Raw genomic sequence first — 20,171 nt, 5'->3', positions numbered from 1 at the left:
CCAAACAACAAAGATTTTGGTGGAAAGCAATTAAGAAGAAGCAAGGAAAGAGACAAAGAGCCCTCTTGGCATTAGGACAAACCAGTCATTTGCTCCCCCTTCCCCCAACTACCAGCAAACTACCCCTTCAAAGGAGACAGGATTTGGGATCCCTGGGTGGCGCAGCGGTTTAGCGCCTGCCTTTGGCCCAGGGCGCGATCCTGGAGACCCGGGATCGAATCCCACGTCGGGCTCCCGGTGCATGGAGCCTGCTTCTCCCTCTGCCTGTGTCTCTGCCTCTCTCTCTCTCTCTCTCTGTGACTATCATAAATAAATAAAAATTTAAAAACAAAACAAAACAAAAAAAAAAACAAAGGAGACAGGATTTAATTGGATCAGGTTGTGGAGCAATTTATGCCTCAGGAGATCGTTGAAAACAATACAACGGGGCAGCCCTGGTGGCTCAGTGGTTTAGCGCCGCCTTCAGCCCAGGGCGCGATCCTGGAGACTCGGGATCGAGTCCCACGTCGGGCTCCCTGCATGGAGCCTGCTTCTCTCTCTACCTGTGTCTCTGCCTCTCTCTCCTCTGTGTGTCTCTCATGAATAACTAAAACCTTAAAAAAAAAAAAACAATATAACAAGCTGGAGAGATGACTAGTAGAGTTTCACAGCTGCGTAAGACCAAGGAAAGGGACGGTCAGAGCCCTGCTAAAAGCACAGTCACCCCGGGGTGACCATGTAACCTGCTCAGGGTGGTGGTGTCTGAGGACCAACATCAGAGGCTCCATAGTGTGGAGGAAACAGACCTCACTAAACTAGTTCAGCCGAAGCTCAGCAAATAAGCCAACTATAATAACAAGCTCCAGGGGGTACCCACAGTTACTATAAATAGAGAACATCAATAGAGAGAATAACGGTACAGGCACACACACACACACACACACACACATGGAATTCAGAGAGTCTCAGAAGTAGATTTGAACCGACGAAATTAGCAAACTGGAAGACAGATTGATAGAGGTTATGCAATTCAAAGGACAAAGAGGAAAAAAATGAAAAGTCAACAGAGCCTCAGGGAAATGTGGGTCACCATTAAACACCCCACCATAAGTACAACAGGAATATGAGAAGTTGCAAATTTGATTTAAAGAAAATTCTTAATGTATGTAATCGAGAAGCTCAACAAACTACAAGTAGGATACATGTAAGATCTACTTCATACACATAGTAAAAATGCTCCATCGGGACACGTGGGTAGCTCAGTCGGTTGAGCATCCAACTCGAGTAGAATTTCTGGGTTCTATGATAACCGTGGTAACTGAGGAACTGCCAGACTGGTTCTCAAAACGGCTGTACCACTTTAACAATCCCTGCAGCAATGTATGAGCTTTCCAACTTCTCCCTCTCCTTGCCAACACTTGCTCATTACCTTGCTCCTTGATCACAGCCATCCTAGTGGATGTAAGCAGTTTATAATTCTACTCCTAGATATATACTCAAGAAAAAGGAAAACCTATACCACCCCAAAATTTGTACACAAGTGTTCATAGTAAGGATTGTTTGTAATAGCCAGAAAGTGGAAACCCAAACATCCACCAATTGATGAACAGATAAGCAAAATGTGGTACATCCATACAGTGGAATGTTATTTGGCAATAAAGGGATACTTACAACAACATGAATGAATTTTGAAAACCTTATGCTAAATAAAGAAGCCAGTCACAAAAGACCATATATCATGATTCCATCTATATGGAATGTCCAGTCCATCTACGCGGAATGTCCAGAATAGGCAAATACAGAGACAGAGAGTATATTATTAGTAAGAGTTGCCTAAGGATAGAGTGGTTTAGGGTGACAGCCAAAAGGTATGGGGTTTCTTTCTGGGGTGCTAAAAATGTTCTAAAGTTAATTGTGGTGATAACTGCACAACTCAATATACTAAAAACTGTTGAACTGACTTTAAATGAGTGAATTAAATAGTATATAAGTTATGTCTCATTAAAGCTATAACAAAAAGATACACATAAATGAAAGACAACTTAAAATTCTAAAAAGTTTTATTATAGAAACAAAACAAGGAGTGTAATTAAGCATGAAATAAATAATTTCATTCTTGATAAAAGTACATTTAATGTTACAAAATCTGAAGTAAACTACTTTATAACCCAACTCTTTTAAAGGATTTATATTTATTGAAATTGACTTTTATTCTTTTGGAAAGATGTAACTTTAGTACAGGAGGAACACATTTAATCTGTTATACATTGTTAGCGATATGATTCAGAAGTCAACATACATAATAGCAACTGTATTCATCTTTGCTAAATAGCTGTACAAAGCTACCAACTTAAAATATTAAAAAGTTGTTTATGAGATATCTCAAACTAGAAGTTTGGAATGCATTTTTCTATCTGATACCATTATTCCACTAAATATAGTGGTCAGATGTTCACTGTATCTCTCATAGAACTGCACTTAGGATTTCATAAGCCAAGAGTAAAATGTTACAAATTCTAAGGGACATAAGCAAATGATTGAAAGAGGACTTTTTGCTAAATTCGTCAAATCTGGTGTTTAAATAACCCTTTTTTATTACAGAAAACAAGTAGGTATAATGTATAGAAAACTTAATGGATGGAAAATAGTTGAATAAAATATATTCTTTGCGATTTTCAAATCTGATTTTAAAATATTAAACTCTAAACATTCAAGAGGTTAATAATGAGCTATTATTTTAAGAAGAAATTGTTCAATTTCACTTGCAACTTTTTAAAGTTGTGATTTTAATACATGTCGAGATCTAAAACTATTAACAAATAGCAACAATAGAGACTATATATTTTTAAAAGTGGACAAATGAGAGCATATATTGGGATGTAAATTATGAAGTAGTTACTTGCTTTACAAAAGGTTCTTAAATATACAGAATAATTTGTAACACGTGATTTTTAAATATTCATGCACTTAAAATAAATTTACCAGAAAGATTGACTTACATACAACTTTTAGAAATCCCATCAATTTTATAAAGAGAGGCACTACTTTTATCTACACACTAAAGGCAATAAAATGTTTTAACAGTTCAAAAATAGAAAGGGCCAAAAAACAAGTGGTTTTCCAAAAACAAAACAATTGAGTAAGATGGCTGTTCACTGTGCCCTTCAAGAAATTAATAACCTACTGTTTTAAAGCATATTTTCCAGCCCCAACATGTAACACACTTTGACCTCCATTTCTGCTCTTCCTTGAATCAACCTGGAGTACATGTAAGAGCGCCACAACAGTGAGGCTACTGGTGGTTTGGGTTAATGTCCTGAAGAAACATGCCATCTATGTACTCAAAAAGCAATGAAGAAAAAAAGTTAGTCCTGAAGTACAATGCATACTCCCGAGGCTGTGATACCGGGATAGTCTAACAAAAAGCACCAAGTTACAGATCTCAAAGTTGGAAAAAAATACAAACCAGCACAGAGTCAATACCATACACCTTATCAATTTTTATTTATTAGACTGTTTGGCATTTGGGAAGCTAAATAAATTAATTTAGCAGGCTAGAAATCCCCTTGGGACCCTTACCAAAGATTTGCTTATTAATGAAATAAAGTTAATACTGAAAATATCATAGTGAGGAGTCTTTCTCTGTGCTTAATGATGAGGAAAAAGATATCAAAATCTTCTTACAGAAAAGAAAAAAGTCAATAGTAATTTTTGAACAATAAGAAGTAAACAAAAGTTAAGGCACTTATTTCAATGCTTTTGCAACATCAAGGGCAAAGTATGTTTTGTATTTCTTTGAGAAACTGCTTCCATCCTAAAACCATACACTTTGTTTCCTTTCATAGATTTTTATTGTCAAATCAACAACTGTAAGTTACTCAAATGGAATTACTTGCAAAACTTTAAATCATTTATTACCCTACAAATAAGCAAAGAAATTAATTAAATGCTCCTCACTCAAAGTTTTCTACTGCTACTGTTTTAACTACAGTTAAAATAGAAGCAAGTAAGCTAATTTCTTATATCCAGTATTGTTACTTCTATAATAAACCTTACATTTTCCTTTTCAACTGATGCTGACTAAAAAATTTATCATTTAAAAAAGTAAGTTTCTCCAAATCTATTTTAAAAAGTTGACAGAAGGAAAAGAAACTTATTAGTATGTATATGTCAAAAGCCAAAAACAAAAAACACACAAAGTAACTCAGCATAATTGATAATATAAATCAATAAAAATTCAATTAAATATTTCATGCTATTTATGTTATTCTATTTCCCTTTCAAAATATGCAAGCTGACTTTGAAATAGCATTGTTTTACATGCTCTGATCATAAGGACCACCAGGTAACTATTCACTGTGTACTCAGGTAGCCACAGTAATATTTTCATAAGGCTTGAAGCTAAATACTAGTGACTCACTATTAAAATGTATAGATAACCTGATATGCCCTACCTTCAACTATGTTAATAGAACTGTTACAAATTACATAAAGCATGAAATGAGAACAAATAAAACTAGTGCAGCATTAGATATATGACACTGCCATCAAACAATTGTGAGGCTCCAAAAAAGCAAAGCATCCTAGAGCTTAAGAATGCTTGTGCTTTTTTACTTAAAAACAAAACAACAAAGATATATATATAACAAAAAAATAAAGATAATGAAAAGATGCTCCCTTCTAATGCAGTTAATTCAGAGTACTGAAAATGCAATTTTACAGCACTCTAACAAGTGAAAATTTTAAAAATCTGTTCACTAAACATATGTATAAGGTAAAACTAAACATGCATCCCATCTTATTAAAATGATACATCTATCCTGAATCTCTTTATACAGCCCAACTAATCATTTAATAATTTCTTTTAATAAATGATTAAAAATATGAAAACATTTAACCTAAAGGAATGTTGCGTTTAGGTTATGAAACTGTTGTGAATTTTATTAAAATTGTCATTTTGTTCTTAATGTTGAAGACTGTACCATTGTTTCCTAAATAATAGCATTTGTGTTTTATAATAAACAGATCTGTATGCAGAAATATGTTTAATAGCATCAGCCCATTTCTCCCCAGAAATTGTTCATTTTAGTTTGTCATTTTAGTCACTAATGTCAGAATATTCTTATTCTTGTGAAGATTTAATTTTTCACTTAATACTTCAGTAGAACATGTGAATAGGCTGTATATCCCATTCCATATCTTTCAAAAACCTGAACAACATTCTTTTAAATGTCTGTTTTAAAAATATTTAGGTAACAAGAGTTACTGTTTTATCATGATTAAATTGATATTAAATTTATGAGCATAAGTGAAAAAAGCTAACCACTTAATAGTTGTAAAATAATAAAATGCAAGATCATGTACTACATTTTACTAAGAAAGTGCATGGTTATATAAGCAGCAGATGATGAGCAGTATCATGGAAAATCTGGATATATCTTTATGTGTATATCCATCAAATCACATTCCTTTACACAATTTATAAATTTTAATTTAAATGTCACATAGTTTCAGCTAACATTTAAATTGGTTTTTATTTTAACATTTCAATTCTATTATAAACCATGAAATACCTTCAGAACTGCCTTGAGGGTAAGAAGAGGTCCTTCCTTCTAGTCTATAATTATATGACATTAAATGACATATTTATTAAATGTTATGTTTGAGAAATATACTCTGACATTGAACATATCAAATTCAAGACCTATGTTATGACAGAATGAAGATTTATAAGGACAATTTTATAATAGTTGAGAATATAAAGTCTTTAAAGACCATGTAACGATAAGGAAAACATCTGACCAGAATATTACAGAGTGGTAGATGTGACATTTTACCAAAGGACAGTAATGCCTGATGTTCTATACCCCACAGAACTCTGGATCCAGTTAATAGCAAAGAGGGAAAAAGCAGCAGCATTTCAAACGTCCATACTCTGATTTCTAAAAGACACCATGTAGGTAAGAAGAAAATCACATTTTACTTCAAGTGATATAAGTCTTTGAAATGAAGGCTCTGCTATCTTTCAAGACTGAAAGGATATCACAGTGTTGATTTTATATACAAAGTAGGATCTGTTCCAGTACACTCTAGTGAAATAATTCACATATGGAGAATAGTTAATTTTGACCTCATGACAAAATCGCCCATATTTTGAGTAGGTTAACTTGTCACCTTCTTCACAAACCACCTATCGAAAGATATGAAACACAATATTAAAAAAGCTATTAAGTTTATAAGAGAAATACAATGTACAAATGACTTATTGATATAAAAAATATATTATTGCTATACATGGACTAAGATGATCTTACATTGTTGAACAACCCTAGAACCCCCTTTATTAAGAGAGTTATCATTTCCATTAAACTCTTCAGCTTCCCACTGAAATTGAGAAATCAGTAAAAAGTGTTTCCAATTTTCAAAAAGATATAGAAATCCTCAAATATAGAAGACTGTCTCTCTAGTTCATTATCATTCCTCTAACTTATCATGGAGCCTACTAAGACTGAGAAATGGACACATTCTTAATATATATTCAAACTCTTCTAATGTAGAAATGACTCACAATTATCTAGTAATCAAGTTTTTGTGACTTATCCAGTGAAAATCTTTATATTCTCACCTTGATGTTCACTAAGACAGCTTAACTAGTTTGAAGGGTTTTCTATACTAAAATGTTAAACATTCTCCTAATGCTGAGTAAAAATGTCAGAGAACCATCTTTTAGAATAAAAAAATGAAGTAGCTTTAAGTCCGTGCCCAGTATTATATGAAAGAAGTAATTTGATCTTTAAAACGGAACAGAAAGATAGCCAAGATCAGAATTAAAAGGCTCCAGACAGCAGGCAGCAACACAGCAGTAATTACTGAATACCTGATGTTTAATAAAATTCCATGGTGTCACCCATTAGGCCAAAGATCACAGATATCAAGTACCAAAAAGAGGAAATTCAAAATACATGAAGCAGAAAACAGAATACACTTATTTTCCAGAATTAAGGGGTCATGAGGAAAGACAAAGGTGGAAATCATAAAAACTAATTTCTCACCTCCAAACTGGTCTGGGACAATAAGAGAATAATAATAATAAGCTTATTATTTAGGAAGAGACAGAAAAAAAATCTTGGTTGCTACCTGAATAGAATATGCATATCAACTCAAAATGGCCAACTGAAATTCTAAGGTCATCCAACCACAACTTCCCAGGAGTAAAGGCACCCATTCCAGACAACACTAATTACCAGATATATAAACTCCTCTTTTTAATTGCCAGATATATAATATATGCATTACAGGCTGAGAAGTAAAAAGGTTTGGTCAAATAGCCAAAGTCAATGAAAAGTTAAAATATAGCTAAATCCTAAAAACCAAAGGAGCTCTGAATACACTAATTTTTGTGGATAATAGGGACTGTGATGATTTAGTAAGCAATTTTTCTAGCTATAAATCAAATTATCAGAAAATTCTCAACATAATGTAACAATGCGACCAGCTGCTCTTTAGATTATAATAAGCTAAAATAAAATCATTGTTCAAATTATGCCATCTTTTGTATATAAATGTGGAATACAAAGTATAGGCAATGAATAAGGAATCCAGGTATTGGTAAAATTTTTTTCTGCAAAAATGCCCAAATTTTCTTTTGTACATTGAAAAAAATACTTCAAACTACTTTTAATGCTCCCCCCACCGCGCTGCTATATCACTTTTAATTATATTCTTAGTTAAGTCCCAAAAATAAGTTTGAAGAGTAAAAGTTAAAATGTCTTTTTCTCAAAGAGATTTAACCTCTCAAGTGGTTACTTACGTGGCCATTTGCAATGTCTAATAAATCTTTCACTCTACAGCCTCTCATGGTTCCCACCTCATTGCAGATAGCATCCTCTACAATTAGGTAATTAGCCTTGTAGGATGTCAGTATTTTATAAATATCCTCAGCAGATCGCTTTGAATAGATCTGATAGATCTGAAAGAATAGAATTAAAACAGTAATTCAAAAACATTTAAAATGTGTTATTTGAAACATCTACTAAGACTTAGTATTAAGCACTATCTACAGAAAATAAAGCTATTTACTAAGACTTGATTCCTGCCCTCAAGAAGCTTACATTCACACAATTCACTCACTATCCACTGTATGTCTTCTTTGGAGAAATGTCCATTCAATCCTTTGGCCATTTTCCCCCCAGCTTTACTGAGATATGATCGACACATAATATTTTGCAAGTTTAAGGTATACAACATATTGATTTGACACACTTAAATACTGCACAGTTATTACCACCATAACATTAGCTGGCACCTCCATCATGTCAAATAATTACCATTTCTTTTTTCTGATGAGAACATTTAAGATTTACTCTCTTAGAAACTTTCAAGTATGTAAATACAGTATTTTTTTTTAAATAGAGTACTATTAACCATAATCACCATACTGTATATTAGATCCCCCGAACTTACTCATCTCATAACTGGAAGTTGGTACACTTTGACCAACATGTCCCCATGCCCTTACCTTCCAGCCCCTGGTAACCACCATACTACTGTTTCTATGAATTTGGCTTTTTTAGATTCCATATTTAAGGGTTATCATACAGTTATTTGTCTTTATCTGACTTCTTTCACTTAGCATAATGCCTTCAAGATTCATCCACATTGCTGCAAACGGGCTTTGCCCATTTCTTAAGGCTTGTCGTTTCATTATTGAGTTAGAATGGTTCCTACTATCTTTCTTAGCATGTACAGAGAATTTTTTTTTAAAGATTTTATTTATTTATTCATGAGAGACACACACACAGTGAGAGAGAGAGAGAGAGAGAGAGAGAGAGGCAGAGACACAGGCAGAGGGAGAAGCAGGCTCCACGCAGGGAGTCTGACGTGGGACTCGATCCCAGGACTCCAGGATCACACCTTGGGCCAAAGGCAGGCGCCAAACTGCTGAGCTACCCAGGGATTTCCCCCCCCCACCCCATGTACAGAGTATTTTATACTCATTTATACATGAGATAAAATCAGCAAGATTAAATATAATTTGACCACTGTCACAAAATACTCAATGAGCAAAAATGCTTAAAACTTGTCTTGATTCTGTGGTATTTTTCATTACAATTTTGCTGATCTTATCAAATAGTAAGTTCTGGATCTTATTAGATAATAAAGTTTTTCAGGTTTTCTGAAATGCTAACGTTGGACTAACTCTTGCTACCCTTTATTTATTTATTTATTTTTTCTTGCTACCCTTTAGAAAAAAATAAAATCAGAAATGCTAAACCAAAAGCACCATATACTATATGTCCTAAAAATACTGATTTGAAATCTAGATAGGACAAGATCCTAAACTATTTGATACTCAGCAGCCACCTACTACATGTTATGACTGTCGTCTATCCAGCGCCATCAGGTCCAATGGACGTCCACCAATATGATAGAGATACTCACCTGAATATTCTGGTATACAGAATGCTAATAAACCAAGAGGAAATTTCTTAGTCACTTTACTTTTTTTTTTTTTTTAAGATTTTATTTATTTATTTATTCATGAGAGATGAGAGACACAAGTAAGAGGCAGAGACATAGGCAGAGGGAGAACCAGACTCCCTATAGGGAACATGATGCGGGACTTGGTCCCACAACCCCAGGATCATGACCTGAGCCAAAGGTAGACACTGAACCACAGAGCCACCCAGGTGCCCCTCATTTTACTTTTAAATACATTCCAATGGAAATAGTTCTTTCCAGTCTATTTCTATTTATTGTTTTTCACATATATTCTTAAATTTTGAGAAACTGTAACATATTCATGGGGCATTTAAAAAAGCCCACTTCTTTGCAATGTCAATAACAGAACTGATAGATAGGGTTTCTCAATCTCAGCACTATTGACATCTTGAGCTACATAATTCTTTGTTAGGACAGAAGAAGACTGTTATGTGTACTGTTGGATATTCAGCAGTATTCCTGGTCCCTACCCACTAGATATCTGTAGAATTCCTCCTATAGTTAGAACAGTCAAAATGTCTCTACTCATTGCCAAATGCCCCCAGGGGCCTAACAGTTCCAGATTTGAGAATCACTGGCCTAGGAGATTATACAAGATTAGTTAAATGTTATGAATTATAGATAGTACCTAATTCAAATTATATGGTCTCATTTATGGAGTTTGATTTGAATTTTAGTTTAACAATAAATTTATTCAGTACTTGCTACGTACTAGACACTATAGAGAAAGACAAAGTTTTGGAAAAGAAAATGGTTCCTATTCTCATAGTCAAGTTACATAAAACATTAAACTCTAAAATGTTTAAATTTTATTAAAACCTAATTAGAAGTTTGACCTAATTATAAGTGATTTTGAAATTCTATATTAGGAAAAGACTAATCATAAGACAACAAAGAAATCCACAAAAAATAAAGTTCAGAAATATGCTCTATACATTCTAAGAGACTCTACCCTTTCAAAGTACAGCAAATACTAGTCAAAGGCAGCTGTTGTCTTTCACACAAATCACTCCCAGGTAGATCTCTTCATCTCTGACCTCTCCTTGCTTCAATCGTTCTTTCTGCTCTGACCATAATTAACTCTCAAAAACAGATCTAAGCATTCCATTCCCAGGCTTATTAAAGGTCTTTGATAACTCCCAAATGCCTCAAGGGTAAGTCTGAATTCTTCAGCATGACAGTCCAGGTCATTCAGAATTTGGCCTCATTTTATTTTTTAGTTTCATGGCTATGGCTATACAAATTTCATAGCTCATGTTACTTTTTCAGCTTGGAATCATATGCATTCTTTTTCCAAACAAGTTTCTAAGAGTTCTTCAAAGCCCAGATCAATGGAATGCCATTAATGAAGACTTGGGTTTTTGAAGGCAGAACTGATTATTCCTGCTTTTGAGCTCCTCTTCATACTTTCAATGATTCTGTGTGTGTGCATGTATAATTTAATAGTAAATAAGAACACAATAATAACTAATATTTAAGGTTTACTATGTTTCAGGCATACTGCATTCTCTCATTTAATTTTCACAACTAGGACTTAAGAACTATTATTATTTCCAGATTCAGAAACTTCTCAAAATTAAAGACACTGAAGAAGATACAAATGAAAGATATTCTAGTTTCATCGATTAGAAGAATTAATACTGTTAAAATGACCATATTCCCTACCTAAAGCAATCTACAGATTCAATGCAATCCCCACCAAAATTCCAATTGCATTTTTCACAGAAATAGAACTAACAATCCTAATTTTGTATGGAACCAAAAAAGGCCCTGAAGAGTCAGAGAAAGCTTGAGAAAGAACAAAGCTGGAGGAATCATGCTCCCTAACTGCAAACTATATTACAAAGCTGCAATAATCCAAACCAGGATAAACAGATACGTAGATCAATGGAACAAAACAGAGAGTCCAAAAATAAACCCACGCACACATGGTCAATTAATTTACAACAGAGGAGTAAAAAAAAATACAATGGGAAAGGACAATCTTTTCAATAAATGAAGCTAGGAAAACTGCAAAGCAACATGCAAAAGAATGAAATTGAACTGCTATTGTACACAATACACAAAAATTAACCCAAATGGGTTAGAAATTTGAATGTAGGACCTGAAACCATAAAATATCTAGAAGCAAACATAATTGGTAAGTTATTTTTTTTATTTTTGTAAGTTCTTTTTTTTTAAACAAAATTTATTTATTTGCAAAATAAAGGAAGAGAATAGGGGGCGGGGCCGAGAGAGGAGGAGAGAGAGAGAATCCTCAAACATGTTCCCTGCTGAGCATAGTGCACGATCTGGGGCTAAATTCCAGGACCCTGAGCTGAGATCATGACCCCAGCTGAAACCAAGAGCCAGACGTTCAACCAACTGAGCCACCCAGGCACCCCAGGTGGTGAGTCTCTGACATTGGTCTTGGCAATTATTTTTTTGGATTTGACAGCAAACATGAAGGCAACAAAAGCAAAAATAAACAAGTGGGACTACATCAAACTAAAAAGCTTCTGCATTGCAAAGAAAACCATCAACAAAATGAAAGGCAACCTAATGAATAGGAGAAAATATTCACAAATCACATAACTGATCAGAGGTTAATATCCAAAATATATAGAAAACTCATACAGCTCAATTTAAAAAAATCTGATTAAAAAATGGGCAGGAAAAAAAAATGGGCAGAAGATCTAAATAGACATTCTTCCAAAGAAGAAAAATGGATGGCAAACAGGTACATGAAAAGGTGCTTGACATCATTTATCATCAGAGAGATGCAAATTAAAACCACGATGAGATATTATCTCACAACTGTTAGAATGGCTAGGATCAAGAAGGCAAAAAATAAGTACTGCTGAGGCTGTGGAGAAAAGGGAACACTTGCACTGTGGATGGGAAGGTAAAGTGGTACAGCCACTAAGGAAAACAGTATGAAGTTGCCTCAAACAAATTAAAAATAGGAGCACCTGGGTAGCTTAGTTGGTTCAGCATCTGCCTTCAGCTCAGGTCATGATCCCGCAGTCCTGGGATCAAGCCCTGTATGGGGCTCCCCATTCAGTGAGGAGCCTGCTTATCCTTCTGCTCTACCCCTTGCTCATGCTTTCTCCCTCTCTCTCAAATAAACAAATAAAATCGTTAAAAAAAATTAAAAATAGAACTGCCGCATCATCTAACAATTCCACTTCTGGGTATTTATCCAAAGGAAATGAAAATACTGATTCAAAAAGATATATACAACCATGTTTGCAGCAGCATTATTTATAACAGCCAAGATATGGAAACAACCTAAATGTTCATCAATGAATGAACAGATAAAGAAAACATAGTATATATGTGTATGTGTACTTATAAATAGAAAACTATTTAAAAAATAAAATCAAAAAAGAATATACAAAAAAGAATAAAATCTTGCCATTTGCAACAATATGGATGGACCTTGAGGATATTATGCTAAGTGAAATAAGTCAAACAAAGACAAATACTGTATGATCTCACTTTCATGTGGAATCTAAGAACAAAACAACCAACCTCACAGATACAGAAAAAAGAATGGTGGTTGCCAGAGGTAAGGGATGGGAGGTCAGTAAAAATGGGTAGAGGGAGTCAAAAGGCACAAACATAAAGTTATAAAGTAAGTGTAGAGCATAGAGTATTGCTATGTTACAGTATTTTGAGTGTGCAATACAGCAGTAACACTGTATTGCACATTCAAAAATTGCTAAGGGAGTATATCTTAAAAGTTCTCAGCACAAGAAAAAACATTTATAGCTATCATGGTGACAGACATGAACTAGACTTATTGTGGTAATCATTTTGCAATATATATAAATACCAAATCATTACATTGTACACATGAAACTAATATAATGTTACATGTCAATTATACTTCCATTTTTTAAAAAAGCCATTGTGGAAATGCAAAAAAAAAGAAAAAGAAAAGAGGGTTCATGGCTGGCTCAGTCAGCAGAGCAAGTAACTCTTGATCTCGGGGTTGTAAGTTTGAGCCCCACATTGGGTGCAGAGATTAGAAGTGCTGAATCACTATATTGTACAACTGAAACTAATATTATACTGTATGTTAACTGAAAGTTAAACAAAAAAGGGGGCACCTGAATAGCTCAGTTGGTTAAGCATCTGCCTTCGGCTCAGGTTATAATCCTAAGGTCCTGGGATCTAGCCCCAAGTTGGGCTCTCTGCTCAGCAGGGAGCCTGCTTCTCCCTCTCCCTGCTGCTCCCCCTGCTTGTGTAATCTCTCTCTGTCAAATAAATGAATAAAATCTTTCAAAAATATATTTAAGGGGCAGCCCAGGTGGCTCAGCGGTTTAGCGCCGCCTTCAGCCCAGGGCCTGGTCCTGGAGACCCATGATCGAGTCCCACATCAGGCTCCCTGCATGGAGCCTGCTTCTCCCTCTGCCTGTGTCTGCCTCTCTCTCTCTCTCTCTCTCTCTGTCTCTCCGTCTGTCTTTCATGAATAAATAAATAAAATCTTAAAAACACATATATATTTTTTTAAATGTTTTTAAATCTTAAAAAGAGGCAAATTGAACTCCAATAAAAAAATAAATAAAACTTTAAAAAATATCTTAAAAAGAGAAAAGAAACTTGTTCAAGGTCACAGAGCTAGGACACGGCAGAAGGAGCATTTGAGTCTAGGTGTTCTAATTCCAGAATCTGCATTCTTTGTGTCTAAATTCTATATTGCTATACTACCTCATCTTAGAGCATACTTAAAAACCTTATGAAATTCTTTCAAACTGAAAAAGAGAGTATTTGGAATTCAGGTTCAGTTAGTCACTGCTTTCAGATGAAGTTAACTTTTATATCCAGACCAAACATTCAAAATAATATATTCTCTGAATAGTAATTAGATTATCATTCTAATGTTACACTAAGTTATTAGTAACAGCCCATACTGAAAAATAAACCAAAATGAGATACAATTTTAGCTTGGAAATACAAAGTGTATCAAGATATTAACTGACAGGGACGCCTGAGTGGCTAAGCCATTGAGTGCCTGCCTTCAGCCCAGGGTGTGATCCTGGAGACCCAGGATCGAGTCCCACATCGGGCTCCCTGTATGGAGCCTGCTTCTCCCTCTGCCTGTGTCTCTGCCTCTCTCTCTCTCTCTGTGTGTGTCTCTCATGAATAAATAAAAAAAAAAACTTAAAAAAAAAAGATATTAACTGACAGCCTTTCTTCAATAATGTAATTGAGAACAAAGATATTTTCCAAATAGGACATAGCAGTTCCTTTGAAACTTCGTGGAAAATTAAATGTTTCTCCTAGAAACATATCATTTTACTATTCATGAAATAAGGAACTTAGTATTTTAATTTTGGCTCTCCTCCTGCTTAAACATATTACACAGCTTTTTAAAAACTAAAGCTAATTGACTCTAAAATTGTTTGGATTTTCCTAGCTAACCAGGAACATATGCATCATTACAGAGCGATACTAAAATAGGGAGCAATGTTAAAAAGATCCAAATGTGTAATCTAAAATGTCTTACATTTTCATTTCTCTTGAGAAGATCATCATCATTGTAAAGAGGCAAGCTGGTCACCATCCATCCAGTGCATAATTTAATTGCACCCATTAACTGTGGACTTCCTGCAAACACAGCTGCAACCGGAGCTTGCCTTCTGCAAAGAAGCACACAGATTTACACACTGAAAAGGTACTACTATTTAGATCACTGATTTATACCAACTCTGAAATAGCAGGCAACTCAACAATGATTGTATACTTGAGTTTTGATGTCAGGTTTTATTTCATTTATGAATTCGTTAAAAAAGAATCTGAATACTTATTATGTGCCAGGAGTATTTTGAATGCTGAAAATATAGACATTTTTTTTAAAGTGGAGTGGAGACAAGGTCTCTGCTTTTGAGAGAGATTGGAAAAAGGACAAGAAACATATAGACCAGATGGTAAACATACTATTAAAAAATAATGCAGGGTATATATAGTGACAAGAATTTACTACCTTATATATAGAGTGGTCAATTCAATGGTGATAGTGTGAATTGTCAAATTTATCCCCCACTACAACCCCACTCCTTCCCAATCCATTCGTCTCCTGCTTCTTCCCTACCTTTACCATGTACCTGTCTACAGATAACACATATAGGACTTGACTTCTCTTTGTTGTGTTTTTTTTTTTTTAAAGATTTATGTATTCATGAGAGACAAAGAGAGAGAGAGAGAGAGAGGCAGAGACACAGGCAGAGGGAGAAGCAGGCTCCATGCAGGGAGCCCGACGTGGGACTCAATCCTGGGACCCCAGGATCACGCCCCAAGCCGAGGCCAACACTCAACTGCTGAGCCACCCAGGGGTCCCTAGAACTTCTCTTTGAACCATGATCCAAAGTCCCAAACAGATGCCACTTACAAAACTAGGAAATCTAAAAGCAGATCCCAAAGGATTGCTCCAATGTCTTTACTTGTTCAATCACTTTCAATATTCAATATTCATCTACTATATGCTAGGGACAATGCCAAGCTCTGGAAATAAAAGAAGACACACAGCCACTGACTTCAGGGTGCACCCAGTAATGGGGAAACAAACATGAAACAGGATAATTATACCACAATAATATATATGTCCTATTGCCTGGTGTACAATGTCCAATGTTCAGGCCTCTGTGCTGGTTTTGAAAATACTGTGATAAATCACACACCCAGACTTAACTTCCTCTTTTGTTAATTGATAACACAAAGCTATATAGTCAGTCTTCCACAATGGTAAATACAATTCACAAAAAAATATTAAAGGGCAGCAGTTAAGGGAGATCAAAAGACAACAATTCTTAGAAATATGAAGAGTGTATTTACAGTAACAAGACCTTGTAATAAGACCAATTCTCACTTCTATAAACTTATTCCTCATTCTAGAAACATTTTTACTTTCCCCTCCATATTTTCCTGGCTATTTTTGATAGTGTTTCATTTCTTTTTCATGTTTTAGTTTCTTCTTCTATGTCTTAAATAATTTTCAATGTAGTTATTTCATAGTGTCTTTCCATGGGGTAGACTAGCTGCAAAATGGCTGCAAAGATTCTCCTCCCATACCTGTGCTCGGGGAGCAAATGCTGGTCTTGCTCAGTGACCTGCTTTGGCCAATAGAACAACAAAGTGAGCAGAGACTTTAAAAATGCTTGACAACGACATTTGTGCTCTCTTGATGCTCTCGTGAACTCTATAACCACTACCCTGTGAATGAGCCCAGGCTACATGGATGGATGATGAGAGGCCCAGGGCCAAGTCAATTCCATCCTTTCAGCTGATACCTTTAGACAGGTGAGAGAGGCCATGCCAGACTACCCAGGCCCAGATCAGATGCCCCAGACCAGAAGAATCCTCCCCCATTCAGCTGACTGTCAAAATGGTACAAATAAAAAATATTTATCATTTGTTGCCACTAAGTTTTGTGGCAGTCTATTATGCAGCAAAAACTGACATAAACAAATTTTATTATTAGAAATTGCTAGAGGTCTGGGGCATCTGGCTGGTAGAGTCGGAAGAGCATGCACCTCTTGATCTCAGGGTCACATTGGGCATAGAGATTACTTAAGTAAATAAATAGATAAATAAATTTAAAAGTAGCTAGAGGTCTAATTCTGCTGTTTATTACAAACAACAGTTGATTCTTGCTGTGTTAGACTATTTCTTCATGTGTTTTGTAATTTTAGAGCTCATTTTCATGAAGTTTTATTTGTGGAAACCTGTATAGCCTGGGTTGAAAACATATCAGGCCCTCCAAACCAACCCAGGGCCACTTTTTATGATAATTTCTTGCCTGGGGGTTTTCTGGATTAAACAAGCCTAATTTCAAACTGCAAACACATGTGAATTCAGATCCACTGATACAAATTCAGAGAGACTTTTTTTGACCAAGAGCTGAGGCCAAGAAAGACATACTTTCTTATCATCTTCTTCTAGCACTCTATGGGTAACTTGTTAGTCTATCATTGACACTGTAGCCTTCTGAGGGTCCCCTGGTTATATGCCTGTGTTGGGAAAGGGAAAAAGGTATCTTAACTATAGTCCCCACCATCCACTGGCCCAAGACCACATCTTCTGTACTGTGTGGGCATTAAAACAGGCATTGGTATTAAAATTAAAAATTTAAATTTTGGTATACTTGGTTACCAAGACTAGCAATCCACCGCTCATCCATTTCCAACCCATGGCAAAAGAAGCATCCTCTTGATTATCTAAAGGAATATTGTTCCTTTATATTCCACATTTCTAGGTATTTGATGCCAAGAGTCTCAAATTTATCAATGCTATATTTTCTTCTTTTTTAAGTTTTTTATTTATTTCAGTAATCTCTACAACCATGTGGGGCTGAACTCACAACCAAGTAATCAAGAGTCACATGCTATTCTGACTGAGTCAGCCAGGTGCCCCTCAATGCTATATTTTCAGTGGAGAGTTCAATTAGAAAATTAGAATTGTAAGTCAATCGAAAACTAAATAGCCCTAAAAGCATGGGAATAAAATTCTGAATTTTATGAGAAGAATTTGGAAAAGGATTAATTTATTATTTCCTCTGAAATCAGATAGCATGCAATAATCAATTATTAGTCTTAAAAGCAGTTCAATTCTTACTTTATCCAGGTCATAAGTTCCACTGTATCTGGGTCATAAAATTCTTGTAGTTCCATTAATTCTGTCATTAATCTTGGAAAAAACTAAAATGCAAAACAAAATTTCCAAGAAGTATGCATAAGTATCCAGAAAGCTTAAAACTGCTACATAGTATTTCAAAAGACTAAGAGACTAACATAAGACAATATCGTAACATTGTGCTCATAGGAAAATTTCATGGATCTTTCTACTTTCTTTCAGTGCTGCTCATCTTTCTCAGTCCAAATAACCCATATAATCTATTTTAGGGGTGCCTAGGTGGCTCAATCAGTTAAGCATTTGCCTTCATTTCAGGTTATGATCTCAGGGTCCTGGGATCAAGGCCCACATTGCACTCCCTGGTTAGTGGGGAGTCTGTGGCTCCCTCTCTCTCTCCTCTGCTCCTAAGCCCACTTGTGCACACGCTCTCTAATAAATAAATAAATCCTTAAAAATAAATAATTAAATTTATTTAAATGGTTAATTTATTGCCTAAACTCAATAAATAATTTTATCATTACCAAATAACTAATCATCAGTTGTATCTTTCAACACACAATTAATTAATTTCAGGTCAAATAATTCACAGGTTTATTAGCAATTGGTTTTACATTATAATAAACTAAAGGATTTATATTATTTTATAAATATTTAAATTTTGGAGTTGTCAAAATACTTTTTCAACAATTCTAGTGTAGTTAACATACTGTTATATTCATTTCAGGTGTACAATATAGTGATTCAACAATTTCATATATTACTCAGTGCTCATCAAGTTAAGTGTGCTCTTAATCCCCATCACCTACTTCAACCATTTCCCCAACCCCCTCTCCTCCTGTAACCATTTGTTTGTTCTCTAAAGAGTCTGGTTTTTGGTTTCTCTTTTCTCCTGTGTTTTATTTCTTAAATTCTACATATGAATGAAATCATATGGTACTTGTCTTTCATTGATGGACTTACTTCACTCAGCATACTCTCTAGATCCATCCATGTTGCTGAAAATGGCATGATTCTTTTTTATGGATGGTTATTATTTTTTAAATTTTACTTATTCATGAGAGACACAGAGAGGCAGAGAAAGGAGAAGCAAGCTCCAGGCAAGGAGCCCGATGCAGGACTCGATCCTGGGACTCCAGGATCATGCCCTGAGCCAAAGACAGCTGCTCAACCACTTAGCCACCCAGGCGTCCCTTTATGGCTGATTATTATTCCATTGTGTGTGTGTGTGTGTGTGTGTGTGTGTGTGTGTGTGTGTACACCACTTTTTCTTTATCCATTCATCTATCGATGGACACCTGGGCTGTTTCCATAATTTGGCTGTTGTAAATAATGCTGCAATAAACATAGGAGTGCAGGTATCCCTTTGAATTAGTGTTTTTGTATTCTTTGGGTAAATACCTAGTAGTGCAATTGCTGGATCTAAAGTTAGTTTTTTTTTTTTAAGATTTTATTTATTTTTTTGATAGAGCATAAGCAGGGGGAGCAGCAGGCAGTGGGAGAAAGGAGACGCAGCCTCCCTGCCGAGCAAGGAGCCTGACGTGCCCCTCATAAGGTAGTTCTATTTTCAATTTTTTGAGGAACCTCCATACTGTCTTCCAGAGTGGCTGCACCAGTTTGCATTCTTACCAACAGTGCACAAGGGTTTCTATTTCTCCACATCCTTGCCAGTACTTGTTTCTTGTGTTTTTTAGTTTAGCTCTCTGACAGGTGTGAGGTGTTATCTCATTATGGTTTCGATTTCCATTTCCCTGATGATGAGTGCTGCTGAGCATCTTTCCTGTGTTTCTTGGCCATCTATGTCTTCTTTGGAGAATTATGTCTTTTGCCATTTTTTTTAAAGATTTACTTTTTTAGAGAGCAAGTGAGAGAGGATGGTGGGTGAGGAGGGGCACCACTTCCTTGAAGGAGAGAGAGAATATGGAGCAGACTCCCCACTGAGTTCGGAGCCTGACACAGATTCAATCCTAGGACCCCACGATCATGATCTGAGCTGCAATCAAGAGTCAGACACTTAACCAACTGAGCCACCCAGGTGCCCCAGTTCTTTATATATTTTGGATACTAACCTCTTATCA

At 35.4% G+C, this 20,171-nt stretch overlaps 1 protein-coding gene and 1 long non-coding RNA gene across 7 annotated transcripts in view; one reads left to right on the top strand and one right to left on the bottom strand.

The window, feature by feature from the left end:
• The first annotated feature begins 1,744 nt into the window (after nt 1-1,744).
• Nucleotides 1,745-20,171, top strand: part of LOC119866746 — a 38,685-nt gene continuing 20,258 nt past the window's right edge. For all 3 annotated transcript variants that reach the window (XR_005381249.1, XR_005381248.1, XR_005381250.1), the window contains exons 1-3: nt 1,745-1,847; nt 5,854-5,939; nt 14,996-15,142. This is a non-coding gene — a long non-coding RNA (uncharacterized LOC119866746). The remainder of the gene's footprint in view (nt 1,848-5,853; nt 5,940-14,995; nt 15,143-20,171) is intronic.
• Nucleotides 2,153-20,171, bottom strand: part of DPY19L4 (dpy-19 like 4) — a 61,807-nt gene continuing 43,788 nt past the window's right edge. For all 4 annotated transcript variants that reach the window (XM_038579788.1, XM_038579790.1, XM_038579787.1 and 1 more), the window contains 4 exons: nt 18,079-18,161; nt 14,975-15,107; nt 7,790-7,948; nt 2,153-6,169 (listed from right to left, as the gene is read on the bottom strand). In XM_038579788.1, coding sequence (XP_038435716.1) covers nt 6,005-6,169; nt 7,790-7,948; nt 14,975-15,107; nt 18,079-18,161 — 540 coding nt within the window. In that variant the 3' untranslated portion in view covers nt 2,153-6,004. The remainder of the gene's footprint in view (nt 6,170-7,789; nt 7,949-14,974; nt 15,108-18,078; nt 18,162-20,171) is intronic.

Source organism: Canis lupus, chromosome 29, assembly GCF_011100685.1.
Source record: "Canis lupus familiaris isolate Mischka breed German Shepherd chromosome 29, alternate assembly UU_Cfam_GSD_1.0, whole genome shotgun sequence".
In the NCBI taxonomy this organism is placed as follows: domain Eukaryota; kingdom Metazoa; phylum Chordata; class Mammalia; order Carnivora; family Canidae; genus Canis; species Canis lupus.
This window is presented reverse-complemented; position numbering and strand designations above follow the sequence as displayed.